The sequence below is a fragment of the Lactuca serriola genome, chromosome 6, assembly GCF_051521515.1.
Source record: "Lactuca serriola cultivar US96UC23 chromosome 6, Lser_US96UC23_V15, whole genome shotgun sequence".
NCBI lineage: Eukaryota > Viridiplantae > Streptophyta > Magnoliopsida > Asterales > Asteraceae > Lactuca > Lactuca serriola.
In genome coordinates, this window is record NC_136413.1 from 68,398,230 (window position 1) to 68,417,720 (window position 19,491).

Sequence of the window (19,491 nt, forward strand, 5' to 3'; positions counted from 1 at the left end):
GGCCTCGAATGGAGCAACCTTTATGCTAGATTGATAATTATTGTTGTATGATAACTCAAGTAGTGGTAATGTGTGTTTTCATGGATTAGCATATAATTTTACATTTTTCTTAAAGTAACAAAGTGGGATCTTATAGAATGTTCAAGTACTTTATATTATACTTTTAATGTGATTAGTGTCCTATCAGAACCCTTTCAGCTAAAGACAATCCATTACGCAGAGAAGCAGTGGGTGAAAAAGACAACCATTTGACGGTCATTTTATAAGTTGTCTCTTTATACTGCTCTTATAGCATAACTTCATGAATGAGGTCTAGTCTTGGTTTGACCGACAATTATTAATCTTATATGTATAGTATTATTAAGTTTTATTAATTTTAAAATTTTAAGGTTTGAATCTAATTAATTAAATTAACCTTTAAATTATTAATATTCAAAGATTTAAGATTAATAATATTTTATGGATTATGATTATCTAAATTAATCTATTAGTTAAATAATATAAGTTTCATAATTATCTTCTTAGATTTTTGAATTTTGGATTTATCATATTACTTAACTAAAATTTCATATTTTAATTTACTTAAGATAACTATTATATATTAAGCAATTATCCTCCAAGACGAAAAATGCAAGAAATCTGGATCTGCTAGACCAGGAGACACACTGTGCCAAGCATTGGTCGCTGCGCGCTCGACGAGCGTAATGTATATTTAATTTTTTGTTTGTTTCCATTATACACCTATAATGGAAAGCACCATAAGTTCTGATACCACTGATCAGTTTTATATATTACGTAAAACATATTTGCACAACGAAATTAACACATAATCTAATTATGGGCACATGCAACCTATGAATCTATGTCTTTACAAATTATAGCAACATACTATTGAAACTACTATAACCCTATATGTGTAACACCCCATTTTCACTCTACATTAGAATTTAATATAACTGTTTGACAATAAAATTCGAAGTAGAAGTATATTATATTTTATCCAAAATAATCATCGTAAACACGTATTAGACGTCAATATGATTTCCGTAGATATAAATAATGCTTAAATCTAACTTCATATGAAGAAGTTATGTTCTTCTAAGTTTTGCGTTTAACCCTATACAATAAAGAATGTCGTAAAAAGTGAATCGGAGATAGGTTGCTTATTAGCCTAAGTAATTTGAACAAATGTCGTAGGAATCGTAAAAGCGAAAGCATGCATATAAAGAACGTCTATATTTGACTTCGTGTGAGGAAGTTATAATTTTTTGAAAGTTTCGGTGCAACAGTATGCGACAAATAAATCGAAATTAAAATCGGTGAAATGTTATCCAAAACAATATAAACGAGAGTTGAAGATCTCATAAATATCAATTTGTCGATATAAAGAATACCGATTCAAATATTCAACCATTAAATCATGCTGGTTTTGAAGAGTGGCCAAGAACACTCTTGAAAGCGGATAACAAATCCGGTTCATGCACCTCAAAGATATATCGTCTATATCAAATGAGAATATAATACATTTTTGTTTCTCGAAATTCACCTTTCAAATTTAATTTGAATAAGAGTCTAGAGATTTTTTAGTCATTTCATGTTTTTCATAAAATTTTATATAAAATCAAACTTTTTTACCATTTACAACTTTTAGTTTTCTTTTTAAACAGCGATTTTATAAATAACAAGCACCCGTAAAAAAGAAAGAGACGGAGAAGTATAACAAACAAAAATCTTACAAGACCCTTACACTTAACTCAATTGAACACCGATGTGACGATTTACAATTTTTAGTTGGATAGTAAACAAACAAGCATTACATCACCAAACTTAAGGGGTCCAAAACTCTTGAATTTGGTGGTTGAGTAGTCTGTTTTCCAAGCTATTTAATTCGAACTTCTGTCTATAAAATGCAATGACATGAGCCTCGATCCTCGGTCCAACAAGTTTGATAACTTATACTAAAACAAATCATCCAACATGCAAAGTCAATTGGAATCAGATTTGAAGGAATTGAGGGAAACTTTCCATTCCGGGAAAACAAAGGAATCATCATGGAGGATTTCACAACTCCAAGGTTTACTCCATATCCTTGAAGATAGAGAAAACGATTTTTTCATGGCTCTTAAACAAGATCTAGGCAAGCATCATGTCGAAGCGTATAGAGATGAGGTAGTTTTCACATATCATTGATTCTTTTAAATGATAACAAAGTATTTCAAGTTCGATTTCCTATGGAAAATGATTGGATTGAATTTAGAGTTTCTTAGTTCATTTCAAATCAGAATCAGTTACTTAAACTTTAAAGACTTTAATAGTTTGATAAAATTTTCATTTATATACTTATCTGTTAAGTGGTCCAGAAAATCGTTAAAAATAAAAGTAATTTTATAGTTGTGCATCTATGTTGATCATTGAGTTTTGTTTTATTACACTCGACTTCTTATCTTGTTTGTTTTTTCCATTATTTTGATCGCAGAAAACTTATATTATTTTTTATCAAAAATCCAAATACCCACTTAGTGTGTGTAAATGTTTTTATTGTGAAACGTAAGATCCAATTGATGCAAAAATTTTGCAGATTGGAACAGTGGTGAAATCTATAAATTATGCTTTGGGAAACTTGAAGCAATGGATGGCTGGCAAAAAGGTAACTTACACTACGTAATATGTTTCAATTTTGTCCATCTAGCTTTTAATGCACATGATGAAAAAGAAAATAGAGTAAATTGCAATATTGGTATCTGTCTTGTCTTAAAATATACAGTTTGAACAGGAGTTGAGTCAGAATTTAAAAATAAAAACGAGTGAAAGTCTCGCGTCATATTATAACATATTAAAATATGGTGTTATACCAAAAGAAATAGAGTCTAAAATTTAAAAGAAAAATTGACAGAAAAATTCGTCAATATTTAATAAAAGCTACATCAATCATTATAAGAAATCAATATTACAAAGTTTTCAAAATATCATAAACATTGACTCATATTCATCCGTTAATATCAATTTTAAAAAGCTTTAAACTGACTATAAGAATCGACTAATATTTATCGATTAGCCTCCCTTTTATTGATTAAAGAATTGAAATCGTGTAAATATAGCAATGTAGCCGGGAACAAAATTTTTAATTGGAAATAAATATCGTCAAAGCGAATAAAAATAACCATGGACTTTATGACTCGTCAATTAACAAAGTTATTTATGAACAAATGGGGTATAATCAATTGATACCAAAAAAAATCGACATAAATGAGAGTATTAAGTTGATTAAACTAACAAAAATAGGAGTAGAGTCAAAATAAATAAAGGTGGAGGCGGTGTGTTTTAAGTCAAACCGTGGGCTCTATTTAGTATTTTTTCTATATAATGGAGTAATTGTTTTACTTAAAGTATATGGAAGGGACTCAATTTTATCTAAACGATTTGGGCTAAAGTTACATATGGACTCATTTTATTTAGAAAAATTAATTATACTCCTATTTTTATTCTTTTATATCTTCTTTTTCATTAGAAATGATGACAAATAAACTAAAATATTATTAATTTTATTCAAATATGACACCATTTCATATTGATAGGAAGAGGAAAATATTATAAGAGAATATTTAATTTCTTATTTATTCTTAAGAGGTTGAGTGGTAGAGCATCCCACTAGTACAACATTTATGAATTTGAGTAAATGACTTTTATATCGTAGGTTGTAAGAGTTGTTTTGTATCTATTATCATAATAATGATAATAAGTTAGTTTTTTTTCATCTTTTTCAATCACATTAATTGTTTTGTTATATGATACTGAAAGATCTTTTTCATGCACACCAAACACAATGACTAGTTGTCTAGTTATGATTATGGACTCCACATGTGTGTTTTTTTTTGTTTTTTTTTTTTGTTTTATTTTTTAATTTACAGTAATAAATGTTCATGATATTTACCTAAAAGTAGAAAACTCAATGATTGAATCTGTTCAAGGGTAAAATAGTAAATTCCGTTTGCGAATAAATTGTTAACAGGCGAGATTGCCCCTGGCTGCATTCCCAAGCAAAGCAGAGTTGGTTCCGGAGCCTCTCGGTGTTGTTCTCATCATCTCATCTTGGAACTTCCCGATTGGTACCCAATTACACCTTCAACTTTTAATATTTTTACATAAACAACCTTTATACCATTTCTTGCAACAAAATAGTGTAATTTTGTATGAAAAAAATATTTCTGACCTCAACCAATTATATCATGTATAACAATGATATGAATATTTTTAGTAACTAAGATATCTAGGGACTATGATTGTTACCTTTTGAAAATTTTACGCTTGTTTGTATTAAATTTCAAATATTAATTTACTAAAAATTATTATTATAGGTCTTCTGTTAACTTTTACAAAATTTTCTTTGACTAAAGTCACTGATAACTGTTTCCAATTTAACTACTTAAGCTTGTCACCCATACTAAATTGAGGGAGGAAAACCTCCGTGAACTTTTTATCGAAATACAATTTTTACACCAAATTTTATATGTGAATTAGGTGTGAGACTCATTATTACATGAGTTTAATTAAAAAAATTAAATATGAAATTTTAACAATTTGAAAAATTTTGAATTTATAAGCACAATGAGAAAATTTTTAGATTATTAAAATTAATAAGACTTTAATGTATTGAATACATTACATATATAAACCCTTTATAATAAATACCTTACATATATATTACGTTACATATTAAATATGGAATTTTAATTTAATAAAATAAAAAATACAATAAAATGACAAGTGGAAAATAAAAAATTTAAAAATTCTAGAAAATGTCATGTGTCCAAATGAAGGAGAAGATGACATGTGACAAAATTATTTTCATTTATTAGGAATGATTGGTATTGGTCATCTAAAAAAATTGAAAAAAAATAAAATAAAGAACTATACATGTGCATATGTACAAAATGTTAATTTCGATGTGTGTATATAATATATATATATATATATATATATATATATATATATATATATATATATACTTTGAAATTTTTTTGCAACATGTCACACTTTCATTCAATTTATCAAATGTCATCTTGTGGTTATTTTGAATTAATTTTTTTTCCACATGTTATTTTATAAGTTTTCTTATTTTATAAATTTCATATAATACTTTAATGTAATAATTACAATAAATGTAGTAATAAATGGATATCAATTTCATTAATAAATAATTAATTTTCTTATTTTTTTTATAAATTCAAACTTCTCAAATATTTAGATTTTTATATTTAGTTTTTTAAATTAACTCATGTAATACATGAGTCTCACAACTAGTGTGTATATATATATATATATATATATATATATATATATATATATATATATGTGGGAAAAATGAATATACTCTTAAGGTATATAAGCTTAGGTACCCAAACCCACCATAATATATCGTTTTGTTTGATATATTCATTATAATGTCTTTAACTTCAATTCCTAACTTGATTTACATTTAAGATTTTCGAAATTTCACTATTATCTTCCACTTACATCACATCTTTTTGTCGAACACCTACTAGGCTATATATATTATAGTTGAAATTGAAAATTCTGTAAGAGAGAGATAAATGTGAAATTTATAAAAATCTTGGATGTAAATCAAGTTTTAAGTCGAATTATAAAAACATTGGACAATTATAATGTATATATATGATACAAAATGACATAGTATTGTGTGTTTGGATACCTAAGTTTATATACCCTTAAGGATATATTCACTTTTCTCTCTCTCTCTCTCTCTCTCTCTTTCTCTCTCTCCTCTCTCTCTCTCTCTCTATATATATATATATATATATATATATTACATATGATTTTCTATGGAAATTCTTATGTTTTGAAATTGTAGGGTTATCGTTGGAACCAATGATTGGGGCATTAGCTGCAGGAAACACAGTAATTCTAAAGCCGTCAGAATTAGCTCCTATGTGCTCTTCGATTCTTGCTGAAACAATCCATGATTATCTTGACACTACCGCGGTTAAAGTTATTGAAGGTGGATCGGATATCGGTGAAAAACTACTTCAACAAAAATTTGCCAAGATTTTCTTCACTGGTTAGAATTCGACTTCTTTTAGAACCCTATAAAATGATATTTTACAAGATTTTAATTTTAATGCTCTATTGAAAGGGAGTACACGAGTGGGTAGACTTGTGATGTTAGCCGCTGCACAACATTTAACTCCTGTGACTTTAGAGTTGGGTGGAAAATGCCCGGCTTTGATTGATTCATTTTCCAGTTCTCGGGACACTAAGGTAAATTTTATTTGATAGAAAGAGACAAATACAAAAATATCAATATGGTATATTGAATTTTAGTCTATTTTATAAAAAGAGTAAATTAGAAAAATGGTGTATGTGGCATAGTAAACTTAGGTTCGGTCTAAATTTCAGTTTTGATACATGGTTCATAGTCACGGGTTGTTTTTGTTCTACATTTTTGGTCCATCCAACTCACTAATAGATTCAATATTTTTCTTGAAATAATTATCATGCATTTCCAATATATATATATATATATATATATATATATATATATATATATATATATATATATCCTTATTCTAATAAATAAATAGTTTTAATCTCCATTTGACAACTGTCACTCTAATACAACTCCTCATTAATATTATGTTATGTGTCATGTAGATATTTTAGGCAACTCATTTCAAAATTCAAATTTATATTTTCTAATTATATGTTAAATTTGAATTTATAATAACTTTAAAAGTTTGATATATCTCCTAATTAATAATTTATTTAAAATGATTTATTTAAAATAACTGATTAATAATTATAAATTTTTATTATGAAAATTTAGTTAATTTTATAACCGTGGTTCACAACTACTATATATATATATATATATATATATATATATATATATATATATATATATATATATATATATATATATATATATATATATATAGGGTTAGGTTCATTTGAGACCACTTATATTTTGTGAGACCGTGAGACGCATTTGTTTATTTTTTTTTATTTTTTTTTAGTTAATTCATGTTCCGAAAATAATATTTAAAAAAAAGAATTTTTTGATTTTTCCATTTATTTTGCATTTTAAAATTATTTTTAGAATATGTACAGTGTAATATTCTATTTAGAATATTTCACGTATTTTTCAAAAAAAATAGAATTTTTTTTTTATTTTTTTTTATTTTTTTTAGTTAATTCAAGTTCCGAAAATAATATTTAAAAAAAGAATTTTTAGATTTTTCCATTTATTTTGCATTTTAAAATTATTTTTTAGAATATGTCAGTGAAATATTCTATTTAGAATATTTCACGTATTTTTCAAAAAAAAAACGGATTTTTTTTTAATTTTTTTATATTTTTTATATATTTTTTTTAGTTAATTCAAGTTCCGAAAATAACATTTAAAAAAAGAATTTTTGGATTTTTCCATTTATTTTGGATTTTAAAATTATTTTTAGATTTGGTCTCACGGTCTCACAAAATTAGAATGGTCTCAAATGAACCTTAACCTATATATATATATATATATATATATATATATATATATATACACACACATACACACACACACACATACAAAGGACATTGGGGTAAATACAAAAATACAATATTTGAGGAAAGAGACTTATACAATATATATAATATTCCCTTAGAGTTTGAAGGGGATATACTAGTTTACTCAGTTAAGTTACTTTAAAACTCTAAAAAGAGTAGGACAGTAACCCTTTCGTAAAGATGTTGTCAAAATGTACCTTAATGGGAATCTAGGACACAAACATGACCAATTGTGGTTTTATCCCGTACAAAATGAATGTTGAGTTCCATGTGATTGGTGTATTGGTATTTGGTTCGTTTGTGTTGGACTATGTTCGACAACTTATAAATTGCACTAATGTCGTTGCACTAGATAATAGTGGTTGAGCATAGTGACATGTGGAGCCTCGTAAAAGAGTATGTAACCATATAGTTTTGACAAATATAATGGCTACATAGTGATATTTTACTTTGGCATTAAATCGTGAGATCGTGTGGCAGTGTTTAGAAAACCATGAGACAAGATTGTCTCCAAAAAAACACAATACCCAAATATGGACTGTTGTCTGTTAGGGCATGCCCTAGTTTACGTCAGAGTATGCGGTAAGGGCCATAGTTAGGGAGGAATATAGATGCAAAGTGTGATTAATGTTGTCTCCAACATAATGCATGAAGCGCTTGAGGGCTTCTAAGTGAGGCTCTTTAGGGTCATGCATGTAGAGACACAACTGATGAACCACAAAGGGTGTTGCTAATAAGACATCTCATTGACACATTTATAAAAAGTCATCATATAATTAACTACATATAATCAGTTTTTTCGGAAAACAATACAGTTTCAACCAATAAAAATATTTGAAAATTTAATTAGGGTGTCTATATGGTAAAATGAGGTGTCTTTTTAGCCAACCCCACCACAAAATATGTGTAGTCGGGTGAAGGTCAAATATTATAGTGCTCTCGTAAAGCTACGATACAAAGAAAATGACATAATCTGGGGTGTGTTCAACACCTAGTTTAGCAGATAGATCCATGGATGTCTTGGATGATTACACTGGGACATGTTCTCATGTTGAAGAATCTATGTGGCATACTCATGTGGATAAAAGAACATGTGGTTTTTGGATTAGGTAACAAAAATACCGAAAAAATAGTTCAATGTCCCCAAGTCAGAAATTCAAAATTCCAGACTAAGGGAGGCAATGATTCATTGAAAAAGAATCCTGATGGATGCAATAAGAACAATGTCCTTAACATAAAGATGCAAGTATGCTAGTTTGTGTCATTGTTTGAGAACAAAAGAGACGATTCGATCTTAATGCGGTAAAAACTCTTTGAGAACAAAGAGAGACGAATTAGTCTTATTGTAAAAATCGAGGCGTAGAGCATGCCAACAAATCACTAGATTTGGACTCGAGGGGCCTACTTGAGGCCGTATAGAGATTTTTAATCGTTCCAGCATTATAATTCGAAGTTTAACGTACATATGGAGTTCAAGAAAGAAAAAATGTGTAAGGAAAAAACATGTGGAGAAAAGCAACATGCCAGGGATTTAAAATTGTTGTTGTAGAATGGCGATCATCTATGAAGAAGTTTTATTTTTATTTATTTTATGTTATTTTAAAAATAATTTAGATTTTTAAAATTTTATTAAAAATGAAATTAAAGGGACATAATGTAAGAGGTGTGGTTAAACCATACCACATACCCTAAAAACAACAGAAATTGAATTAAACATGGAGTTTTTACTATAGCACATAATCATTTTCTTAATTTACTTCAATTTTTTATGAATCAATGACATTTAAATATTATGTGTACTAATTAGCAATAAATTTTATTAATTTTCACTTTTAGATGGCTACAAAAAGAATCGTTTGGGGGAAGTTCGGAGCAAGTGCCGGGCAAGCTTGTATCGGCATTGATTATATCCTTGTTGAGAAAAAGAATTTGTCAAATTTGGTAAAATCGTAAAGGAAAATATCTATATTAATGTCGAATTGCATTTTTTTTCCTAATCTTTTTATCATAAATTTATGCAATGGTTTAATTATTTTAGGTTGAATTATTGAAAAAATATATCAAGCAATGTTTTGGAGATGATCCAAATGGATCCAATAGCATGTCTAAGATAATTAACAAGAGGCATTTTTCAAGATTGAAGAGTCTCTTAGATGAACACATGGTCAAATCTTCGGTGGTTTATGGTGGTTTGTTTGATGAAGAGAACTTGTAAGTCCTTTGTTTTGATCTTTTTGAGGGTGGACAAAAGAAAATTTAGTTTTGCTATATATTTATATGTATAATGTTTTAAAACATTTAGAATACATGTTTTACGAATATAATTTATTTTAATCATACAAAACCTGTATATTAACTTTGGGTTTATATATTTCTTTCAATTAAATTTCGTGGAAATGTAGGTTCATTGAGCCGACAATATTGGTCGATCCCCCACTTGATGCTGCAATTATGACCGAAGAAATTTTTGGTCCTTTACTTCCAATTATTACAGTAAGAAAGATTTCTTCAATCCATTAAATGTTGTGAATTAACCATTTAAGTGTAACACGTTACATAGACCTACCAAGATATTTTCCATTTTGATAAGTCCCTAAAATTTTGTTTTATTAATGCAAAATTCAGTTTGTTTGTTTGTTTTTTTTTTCTTTTCTAACTAAGCCTAAAAATCCGGTAAACACTTGTAAAATAACCAATCTTGTTGGTTAATGTCGGTTTTCAGGGCGAAATTGTAATAAATAATCAAAAATGATTTTTTCGTTAATAAGGTTAAAAGTTTAAGGATTTTTCTGAAATTTCCTTTTTATATATACTAAATTAATTTGAAAAAAAAAACTCATATTTATTTATTAAAAACTCGAGTGTCATTTTGTAAATATTTACCGGTTTTTTGAGCTTAATTGCGTGTTTACAAAATAACCAAAAAGTCATTGATGATTTTATTGGTTTTGTCCGTGCACGCTTACCTATATCTTTTAGATGAGATTCGGTGTTCTCATGGCTTTAAAATCATGTATTGAAATGAAATATATCGACATCCTTATAAAAGTAATTTTTCATTCCCTTCCAATTAGAAGTAAGTCCTATATCAATTGGAGGGAAAATGAAGAATTCCTTACAAGGACGTGGATATCTTTCATTCTAAAAAGTGTTTTAAATTGTGAGAGCATTGTATCCTTTCATCAGGACTCCAAAATGAATGACACTCTCGAAAGTCTTTCAGTTGGATTGCCCAAAACAGACAATATTTGTTTCCTATGTTAACACGACAAGTACAACTTCTTGGATGCAGTTGGAGAAAATTGAAGACAGTATTGACTTCATAAGATCAAGGCCGAGCCCGCTTGCTCTATATGCCTTTACAAAAGACAATAATTTCCAAAAGAGATTGGTTTCCGAGACATCATCCGGAAGCCTTACGTTCAATGATGTCATCCTTCACGTAATCCTTAAACTCGTGACACCATTATTTTCTATTATTTTTTGAAATTAATTTTTATATAAATTTTAAATAAATGCAGTATGTGGTGGATACTTTACCATTTGGTGGAACAGGCGGGAGTGGGTTTGGAAGATACCATGGAAAATACTCGTTTGATAATTTTAGTCATGAGAAGGTGGTGTTGACAAGGAGCTTCTTTATAGATATATGGTTTAGATATCCGCCATGGAATGATACAAAGTTACAACTGATTAAATCCGGGTTAAGATTTGATTATCTTGCAATTGTGTTGATTGCATTAGGTTTGAAAAGGAAGGCTTGAGGATTTACTTTTAGTTCTTTTGTTGAGCTATTTATATGCATTATGTAAGAGTTGAAAAAGATGGTTTGATCTCTTTTTCTTATCAAGTCCTTGGAGTATGATGTGTGAATTCTGATGTGATATTATGATCTTCAATTGCTGTTTTTAATATACCAAAAGTGTATTTATTTAATATGGTCCATTGGGCCTTTTGGCATGAACCATATTAACCCTGAAAATATAATTTTTGTTTACCAACACCCAAATAAATATGAAAAACAGCAACATATTTTCACTTGTTTCTTTATGATACATCTTGTTTCATTTCCTTTTTTTTTTTCCTATACATTTTACTTTGTAAAATCGACATAGTTTTAGCATTGTATTTTCTCTCATTTCCTATTCAGGACATTAGAAAAAAAGGAAATTAACTAAATTAACCCTTATAAATTTGTAAAAGAAATAACCTTTTTATTTTCAGTTTTTGAAAAATAACCATTTTTTCATGAATGTATCATTCCGGAATTGTTCTTGAAATTTCAGTTTTTTTCTTTAATTATCACAATTTTTTTTCAAATAAATCTATTTCTACTTATGTCTTAAATATCCATTTTGAAGTATGTAATATCGCCATTTTTTAATAAAATGTTTGATTTTAAGCTCTTATATCGTAAATACTTTCCATTTATTATGTTTGTTTAATTTTTTGTTAGATTTTAGAAAAAAAATTCTCAAAAATTCAGGAATTGTTAATCTGATTTCGAACTTGCTTTTGAAATCTTAGAGTTCTTTTTTTTTTTCAAAAATCCGGAATATCAGTCTAAAATGTATTTTTTTTGTCAGAAATAATATTTTTTCGTCAATCCAGTAAGCCCCATTATGGACTTGTTGGTTAATTTGCAAAAAAAAAAAATGATTATTTCGGAATCTTTCCTTTAAGTTTACATCAAATTATGGTTAGTTTAGTAAATTTGTCTTAGGGTAAATTTATTAAACTACAATGTTGTAATAGGAAAAGATGAAAGTAGAATTTTATAGGAAGCAAAACCAACTTAAGTTCCCATTTCTAGCATTTAACATTTTTTAGTACATAGGCCTACGCAAAGTGATCATTCAAGTGTCATCTTAAAAAAAACCTCATGAAAATACAAGAAGACACGTTAAAAAGAAAAAAAGGAAAAAAAAATGGTAAATGGAAGGTAATTCAAACTCTAATCACTCTGTAATCTTATTTAACACATAAGATATTCATCCAATTAGAAAAATAAAAATATTACTCTAATAAAATTAGGGGTATTAAGAAACCACTTTACTTTCTCTATGTTCACTTACTTAATTTTTCCGAATGTTTTGGAATATGAACCACCACCTCCTTGTAACAAATAGGGCAAGCCTATTAATAATATGAGTTTAAATATTAGTCTGAGTAAAAAAAAACAAGAATGGCAATAATGTAAATAAACCAAAAAAAAACGATTTTACCTTGTTGATGCTAAGCCATTGAGTTCCACATCCCGAGTGATAGATATGTTTGCAAGGAAGAGTGATCTGACGTTCACCTCGTTTATATTCCATCTGACAGATCACACACCTGAAGGAATTGCCATGCAGACATTTTATGTTTTGTCATATCAGCTTTCCACTAACTTTATCAGACGAAAGCTAAGTAACTTAAACCTTTTTTAATATAATTAAATGTATTATAAAACTCAGTCATCTACATTTTTCGTTTTTTACACAAACATTAATTTTTAAAAATGAAATATTACACGACAAAAGATATAAAAAAAACATTTAGTTCATATCAAATGGTTGAATTATTTATGCATTGTCTCTAATGGTAAAAACTAGTTTTGAGGTAGATTCAAAATATTTCCTCCCATTGAAGATGCTATTACTTTTGTCCTTTATTTTTTACTTTTTTTTTTATCTAAAGGTAAAAACTAGTTTTATTGTCTTTGTTAGTCTATATTATTAGCCCGCTTGTTTATGGGCTCTTTTTTGTCTTTAGCCCATTAGGGTTTCTGTCTAGCTAGTATTTATATCCGCTTTATTCCTTGTAGTCTACATGCTTTTCTCTGAGAACCCTTGTAATTTCTATTTGATATAATCATATGACAATGTTACCGGTCTTTTTATCTATTTGTGCATTTCATACAATATCTACCTTTTTATTGTCTCCCCTTTTTTACTTTAACCCTTATTCCATGGATATATATAGTCTATAAAGTGAAGTATTTGTTACCTTTCGCTTTTTGATTTTTTTCTCCAGAAGAAGCTACACTTGAACTTTGAAACAGGGAGAAGGGAAATAGCTTCTTGAGATAGACCACGGCTTTGACTTCCAACAACCTCACCTAACTCTAGCAATTCCTCATAAGTCATGTTGTCAAGATCAACATTATCTTCCCACACAACCTATAAAATTTTATACATGTAACCTTGTTATAACTTACAACACATAATCTTAAAAAAGAAAAAGAGTTTATAGTGAGAAAAGCTTTAGAAATTAGACCTGATGTTGATCACCATGATTGTGATTATGATTATGATTACTCTGTTGATCTGAAAATTTGAATATGAAAATTATTAGTTTGGGGGTTTAGTGAAAAACATTTGAGAAAAGGAAAAAGAATTCAATGCTTACTATCTGAAGAATTGGTATGGGAATTGGAGGTTGAAATTGAATGTCCATTTTGTTGCATATGTACAGGTGTACTTCTTTCATTATTCATGGTTGAAGTATTTTCTAGTTGTCTAGTGAATCCATTGTTCCCATATATTGGATCATTGATTGCATAAGCATTAAAATAATCATAGTATGAGAAATTCCCAGGTTCTGAATATGCAAACTTGTATGAACTGGTATTCATTGTATAGTTTGTGCTATCCTGTAAGTTATATGATTCCTCAAATTTTCACAGAAACCATAATGAACAAATTATATATATAATAAAGAAGGTAAAGGTTATGTCTAGATGATTACCTGAGGATATGTAACATCAGAAAAAATGAAATTGACATGCTCATATGTAAGTCCTTCAAAGAAATCCATTAAGCTTCCACTCAAACTATGGAGGATGTTGAATTCAGTTTGTAGATGCCAGTTCATTCATGAATGATGAATTCCCCTTTATTTAACAAGAGTGTTTCTTAAACAAATTGACATCAATTTTTCTAGCATTCTTCAATGGGTATACAGTATACTAGCAGATCAACAGGAGTAAATGCAAATCCTACAAAAGAAACATTATACCTGAATTAAATCAAGCTACTATAATCTGTTCAAGTCATCAATACTCTGATTTAATCAACATCATCAAGCAGAAATATAAAAAAAGCTTCTCTAATTCGCTATTGTAATAACGTAAATAACATATGAATAAAACCAAACGCAATAATTAATTCCTAATTTCCGCTACTTCTTTCCAAAATTGTTTGTTGCAGAAACTCCACGAAATTCAATTGCTTGACACAATCAGAAACAGAAACGTAGAACTAACCAAAGCTTTCCTTTTTACTTTAAATTTATTTCATTTCCGATCAAAAACTTAGATCACAATTCACATAATCAGTTAATCATTCGATCACTGTGCAAAAGTAAGACAATTTACCGATCGCAGAACAAACAAACAAAATTATTCTATCATGGCGATTATGTTACCTACATTGATCGAATGATCGCTTCTTTTCCGGCCGCCGTGATGATGAATTCGTCAACCTCGCTTTCTATGTATCTACGAATCTAACTATATATATACAAACATATGGTGTATGTATATGTATATATATAGAGAGAGAGAATGAAGCTTTCTCTCACTAAAACACTTTTGATCTCTTTTCTCTAATCTGTATTCTCTCCTTCCTCTGTAATCACACAGTCTCTGTTGTGGGGTGGCGCCTTTTTGCAGGGAGTTGTTAACAGTAAAATGAGACACGCGATCTCCGTTACACTGTGAGTGGGGTATGATTCACTGCTTCGCGGAATAACAAGGGCTTTTACATGTGTATGAGAACGAAATAAAACGTGACACGTGGCGGAATCTAGTTACGTTGGTAAATGTAGGTCAGCTAAATCAGGTCACGGCAGCTGTGACTTTAGTTATCACTTCTGTTTCGTTTCTGTCGGTTTATATTTTTTTTCGCAATAAATTTCTAATAACTAGTTAAATTTATTGGTTTTTCTATAAAATTCTCTCTCTCTCTCACTTTTTTTTTTTCATAAATTTAGCAATGAAAGGAACTATATTAAGAAGAAAAATTTAAAAGGATTTTGATATTCATGTTAATGTCATCAACATTTATTGTAATTCGATAAATACATAGTTTTGAAATAAATTAAAAATTACTAAATAATATATAGATTTATGAGGAAAGTAGTAGTTACGTGTAATTCAATTTTTTTCTCTTTAAAAAAGCTCATATTCATTTTTCCACATTAAATATGGGAGACTTAAAAATTGGTGGAAATATTTGGTTATCAATATTAATTTATGTTAAAATAGTATAATCTTAGGAAACAAATAAATTTTAGCAAGTTTTATAATTATTTATGATAATAATTCTCTTTTAACCTAAGACTACTAAAATTGGAGTTTAATACAATATACAACACTAGTCTCATGTAAATAATTTTTAACAACACAAAATTTCCTTTTAATAAAAGTATGTGAGTAATAGTTAAACACCTAAACTTCGTCTTAAATAATAAAGTAACTTGAAAAAAATATATGGATGATCATGAATTTCATTAATATCTTGTTATAGTGGAGGGCGTAAAATTCGATTGCACTACTTTGTAAAGATATATGTAATTTTTTTTACAATAAAATATCTTGCCTTGTTTTAAAACTAAAAGAATATTAACTTTTGCTTCTAACTAAAAACATATAATATCTATCTAAAACAAGTAAATTTGATATATTAATTTAACAAAGAAATTTCTGAAATGTCGTTTTTCATTTACAAATTAACGAATCAAATAGTTTTAAGTCTTTAAAACAATATATAAAATGAACTGTCATATATATTTAATTTTAGATATCGTTTATAATGAACAATAAACCGCCCACCAATTTCCAGACAGTCCTAGGATTAGGTGTACGATACGATGGACCACATGGGATTACACTTGAGTCCTTATCATAGTTGATGATGGGGTTCACCAAATGCTTAACTACTTCCCACCCAATCGTAATCACTTAGATTAGTGACTAAAAGAAATTTGATTTTAATACCTTAGAGAAAATGCTTTACATATATATTTTAGGAAAAAAAACAAATATACTTTTATTGATAACTAGAAGGATTTGCATGGGGTGGAAGATGTCTTTATGAAAATTTAATGGCGTGACTTTGAAAAACGGCTCCAAAAATGTAAAACAAACCAAGGGCTCCATTCTATAATCTCATGTACAAACTATAGAAATTAAAGTGCAATAGTTTTTTGTATTTATACTTTTTAAGTAGCCATTTTATTAAACACTTATGGTGTAAGAAAACATTACATTTCAACTATTTAGCAACTCAAACACCAATTCTTTTTGGTAAACTTCTAATATTATTACTGAATCTTTGGTTTATATTATAGAGTGGTTGAAGATGTGACACATTATGCAAGTGAATTTGTCCATGAACATTTTAATTATCTGTCATTAACTAATTCAGCTCCATCAATGATTCATGTATCATTTTTGACATCTATATAATCAAAAACATGCTTCCCTCCACCACCAATAGCCGCCTGGGTTGACCCTAAAAAAATCTCATCGAATGTAATTGTTTAAAAACACCACTTCCCAAATGAGAAAACATTGATTTCTACAATTGTTCTATCAAAAAGTGCCAATATTTAAAAAGTATTTATTGGATGGTAAAAAACACAAAATGTACTAATAAAAGAAAGACATTTCCCTTTACTAATAACATATTGATCCACAAATATTGGCAGATAAATGGAGCTTAAAATTAAAATGATAGCAGCATTAAAGTCTCACCAGAAACTAACTAATTGCTTAGTAGATGACAAATGTTAGGTTTTGAGTACTAACAAAAAGATTTAATACTATGCATTTTAAGAGTGAACTTATAGTTTTTCCAAAATAAAAGTAAAATAAAGCTTTAAAAACTCAACATTAAATATCTCATTACCATGAGAACTAAATTGACAATTTTGTGAGGAGCATTTTTTGCATCAATAAGAATGTCTTCATTGTCCTTCGAGCTTATGATGATTAGACGCTCATCGTGTCGCTGCAGTATACGGAAAAAAAATATAAACATATTTTGTCAAAAAAAAAAAAAAAACTATTTTCCTAATAACATAACCTCAAGACATATGTAGCCAAGATATAAACCAAATGTTTAGAGGTATCTGTGCAAACAATATTTCGTCAAAAAGAAAATAATTATCTTCAAATAAGATAACCCGAAGCATAATGAACATCCAAAACCACGGTTATATATACAAAAGAAGTACTAAGTAGCATACACATCAACAAAGGAAGTAGATAAGCAAAAGAAGTACTAAGTAGCATACACATCAACAAAGGAAGTAGATAAGCTGGAAAAAAAATCAAGAAACAGTAAATAGATAATAGAAGCAATGGTAAACATTGGTTCTATCTTATTTAAATATTTTTAAGTATAACATCTTACTTCCATTATATCCCATTACAACATTGTACTATTAAAAACCTACTTTAATTATAATATTATTGGAAGTAGGATGCAACACTGAACAAATAAATGGAAACATTGACTGGCGAAAAAGCAAATTTAAATATATGAGATGTAACATCTAATTTTTCAGGTATTCGTTTTTGACCATTGAGTTAAGTTTTGTTTGCAAGATTGATCCCCAATGGCATTTTCATAATAAGTGAGTACATCATGTGTACGTTGAGCGTACACCTTGGTACGTTGGGTGTACCTGACCCCGTGCATGTACGTTGAACGTACACTGGTACGCATGCAATTTAGACCAAACCCTAATATTAAGGTTTTGTGCACTATATAAACACCATTATTCTCCCAAACCCTTCCTCTTATCAGCCTCCATCCCAAAAATCGACCCTCCTTGCAAACCCTAATCTATTTTGAGCTTTTAAGTGAGTCGTGGGCTTTCTTAGTTGTAAAGGAAGAGCATCAAGGAAGTGGCTTTGCTCTCAAGACTTTGGATCCAAAATTTTCTCTTCATTGTGCACCATTTAGAGGTATAAAGCTCCAAACTTGACTCATGTTTTTCTAGATCTTGGTTAAGCTTAGAATTTCTTCTCTTTTGTCCCAAAATCTAGGTCTTTGTGAGTATGAGTTACTCCAAAGCCTTTAATTCGTACTTTTAGACATTTTAGGGCATGTTAAGTCATAAAATTGCAAGCTTGGATCTTGATATGTCCCCATGCAAGAATTATGATGTAGAAAAGGATGGAGCAAGTTAGGTTCTTAGTGTTGGGCTCCTTGTAGCCATGCAAAGGCATAATGTTTGCAACTTTATAGCCTTAGAGGTCTTAATAAGCTCAGATATGAAGTTTGGATGTAAAGTCTTAAAGCATTGAGACTTTAATGGGAGTTTAGCTTTAGGGGGCGTACGCCAGGCGTAAATCCCAGTACGCTGCGTGTAGTGCACCCTGACCCCGATTCCCTTTACATCAACCACATACGCAGGGCGTACAATCTGGTACGTGGGGCGTACGACCCAGTTCCAGCAATTAGGCCATCCTTTTGGGCCTTGAATCATTAGTGTTGGGCCTTTCAGAATTTGGGCCGAATAGGAAGGACAAATGACCTTTTTCCTTATTTAGGATATGGGATTGTTGGACTATCTAATATGGAATAAAAGTTAGATTATTAATTAGGTCTATTTTCTTTGGGATATCTTTAGTGTGAGGAGTCATATTAACAACAGCTCGAGTGTATGGCATGGTTATCTTCTTTGGAGGTGATTTTTCTCACTATATCTATGGGTCAAAGGCACCAATGTCGACCTATTATTATATTACTTAGAATGAAAGCCGTTATGTGATGTATATGTGATTGTATGCTGGGTTGAAATACACCCAGGGTGAGGCTCACTATAATATGTTTGGGTTGAAATATACCCTAGGGCGGGGCCCACTACAGTATATCTGGGTTGAAATAGACCCCAGGGTAGGGCCCATATGTGTTGATCGGGTTGAAA

At 29.1% G+C, this 19,491-nt stretch overlaps 2 protein-coding genes across 4 annotated transcripts; one reads left to right on the forward strand and one right to left on the reverse strand.

Moving 5' to 3' along the window:
* The first annotated feature begins 1,851 nt into the window (after positions 1-1,851).
* On the forward strand, positions 1,852-11,505 carry LOC145058912 (aldehyde dehydrogenase family 3 member F1-like). Its single transcript, XM_079006795.1, has 10 exons — positions 1,852-2,169; positions 2,579-2,647; positions 4,010-4,106; positions 5,870-6,076; positions 6,152-6,276; positions 9,406-9,510; positions 9,608-9,780; positions 9,972-10,062; positions 10,862-11,011; positions 11,091-11,505. The coding sequence occupies exons 1-10, from the start codon at positions 1,978-1,980 to the stop codon at positions 11,331-11,333; spliced, it is 1,452 nt and encodes a 483-aa protein (XP_078862921.1). The 5' UTR covers positions 1,852-1,977; the 3' UTR covers positions 11,334-11,505.
* Positions 11,506-12,342: 837 nt separating this feature from the next.
* LOC145059145 (E3 ubiquitin-protein ligase BIG BROTHER-like) lies at positions 12,343-15,278 on the reverse strand. Of its 3 annotated transcripts, none has more exons than XM_079007007.1 (7): positions 14,981-15,278; positions 14,299-14,548; positions 13,960-14,221; positions 13,828-13,877; positions 13,558-13,730; positions 12,795-12,903; positions 12,343-12,705 (listed from the first exon to the last, which is right to left on the reverse strand). In XM_079007007.1, the coding sequence occupies exons 2-7, from the start codon at positions 14,422-14,424 to the stop codon at positions 12,637-12,639; spliced, it is 789 nt and encodes a 262-aa protein (XP_078863133.1). In that variant the 5' UTR covers positions 14,425-14,548; positions 14,981-15,278; the 3' UTR covers positions 12,343-12,636. The 3 variants fall into 3 exon arrangements, with proteins under 3 accessions (XP_078863133.1, XP_078863134.1, XP_078863135.1); XM_079007008.1 differs by having other exon boundaries at positions 14,977-15,278; XM_079007009.1 differs by having other exon boundaries at positions 13,960-14,203; positions 14,981-15,276.
* Positions 15,279-19,491: the final 4,213 nt, after the last annotated feature.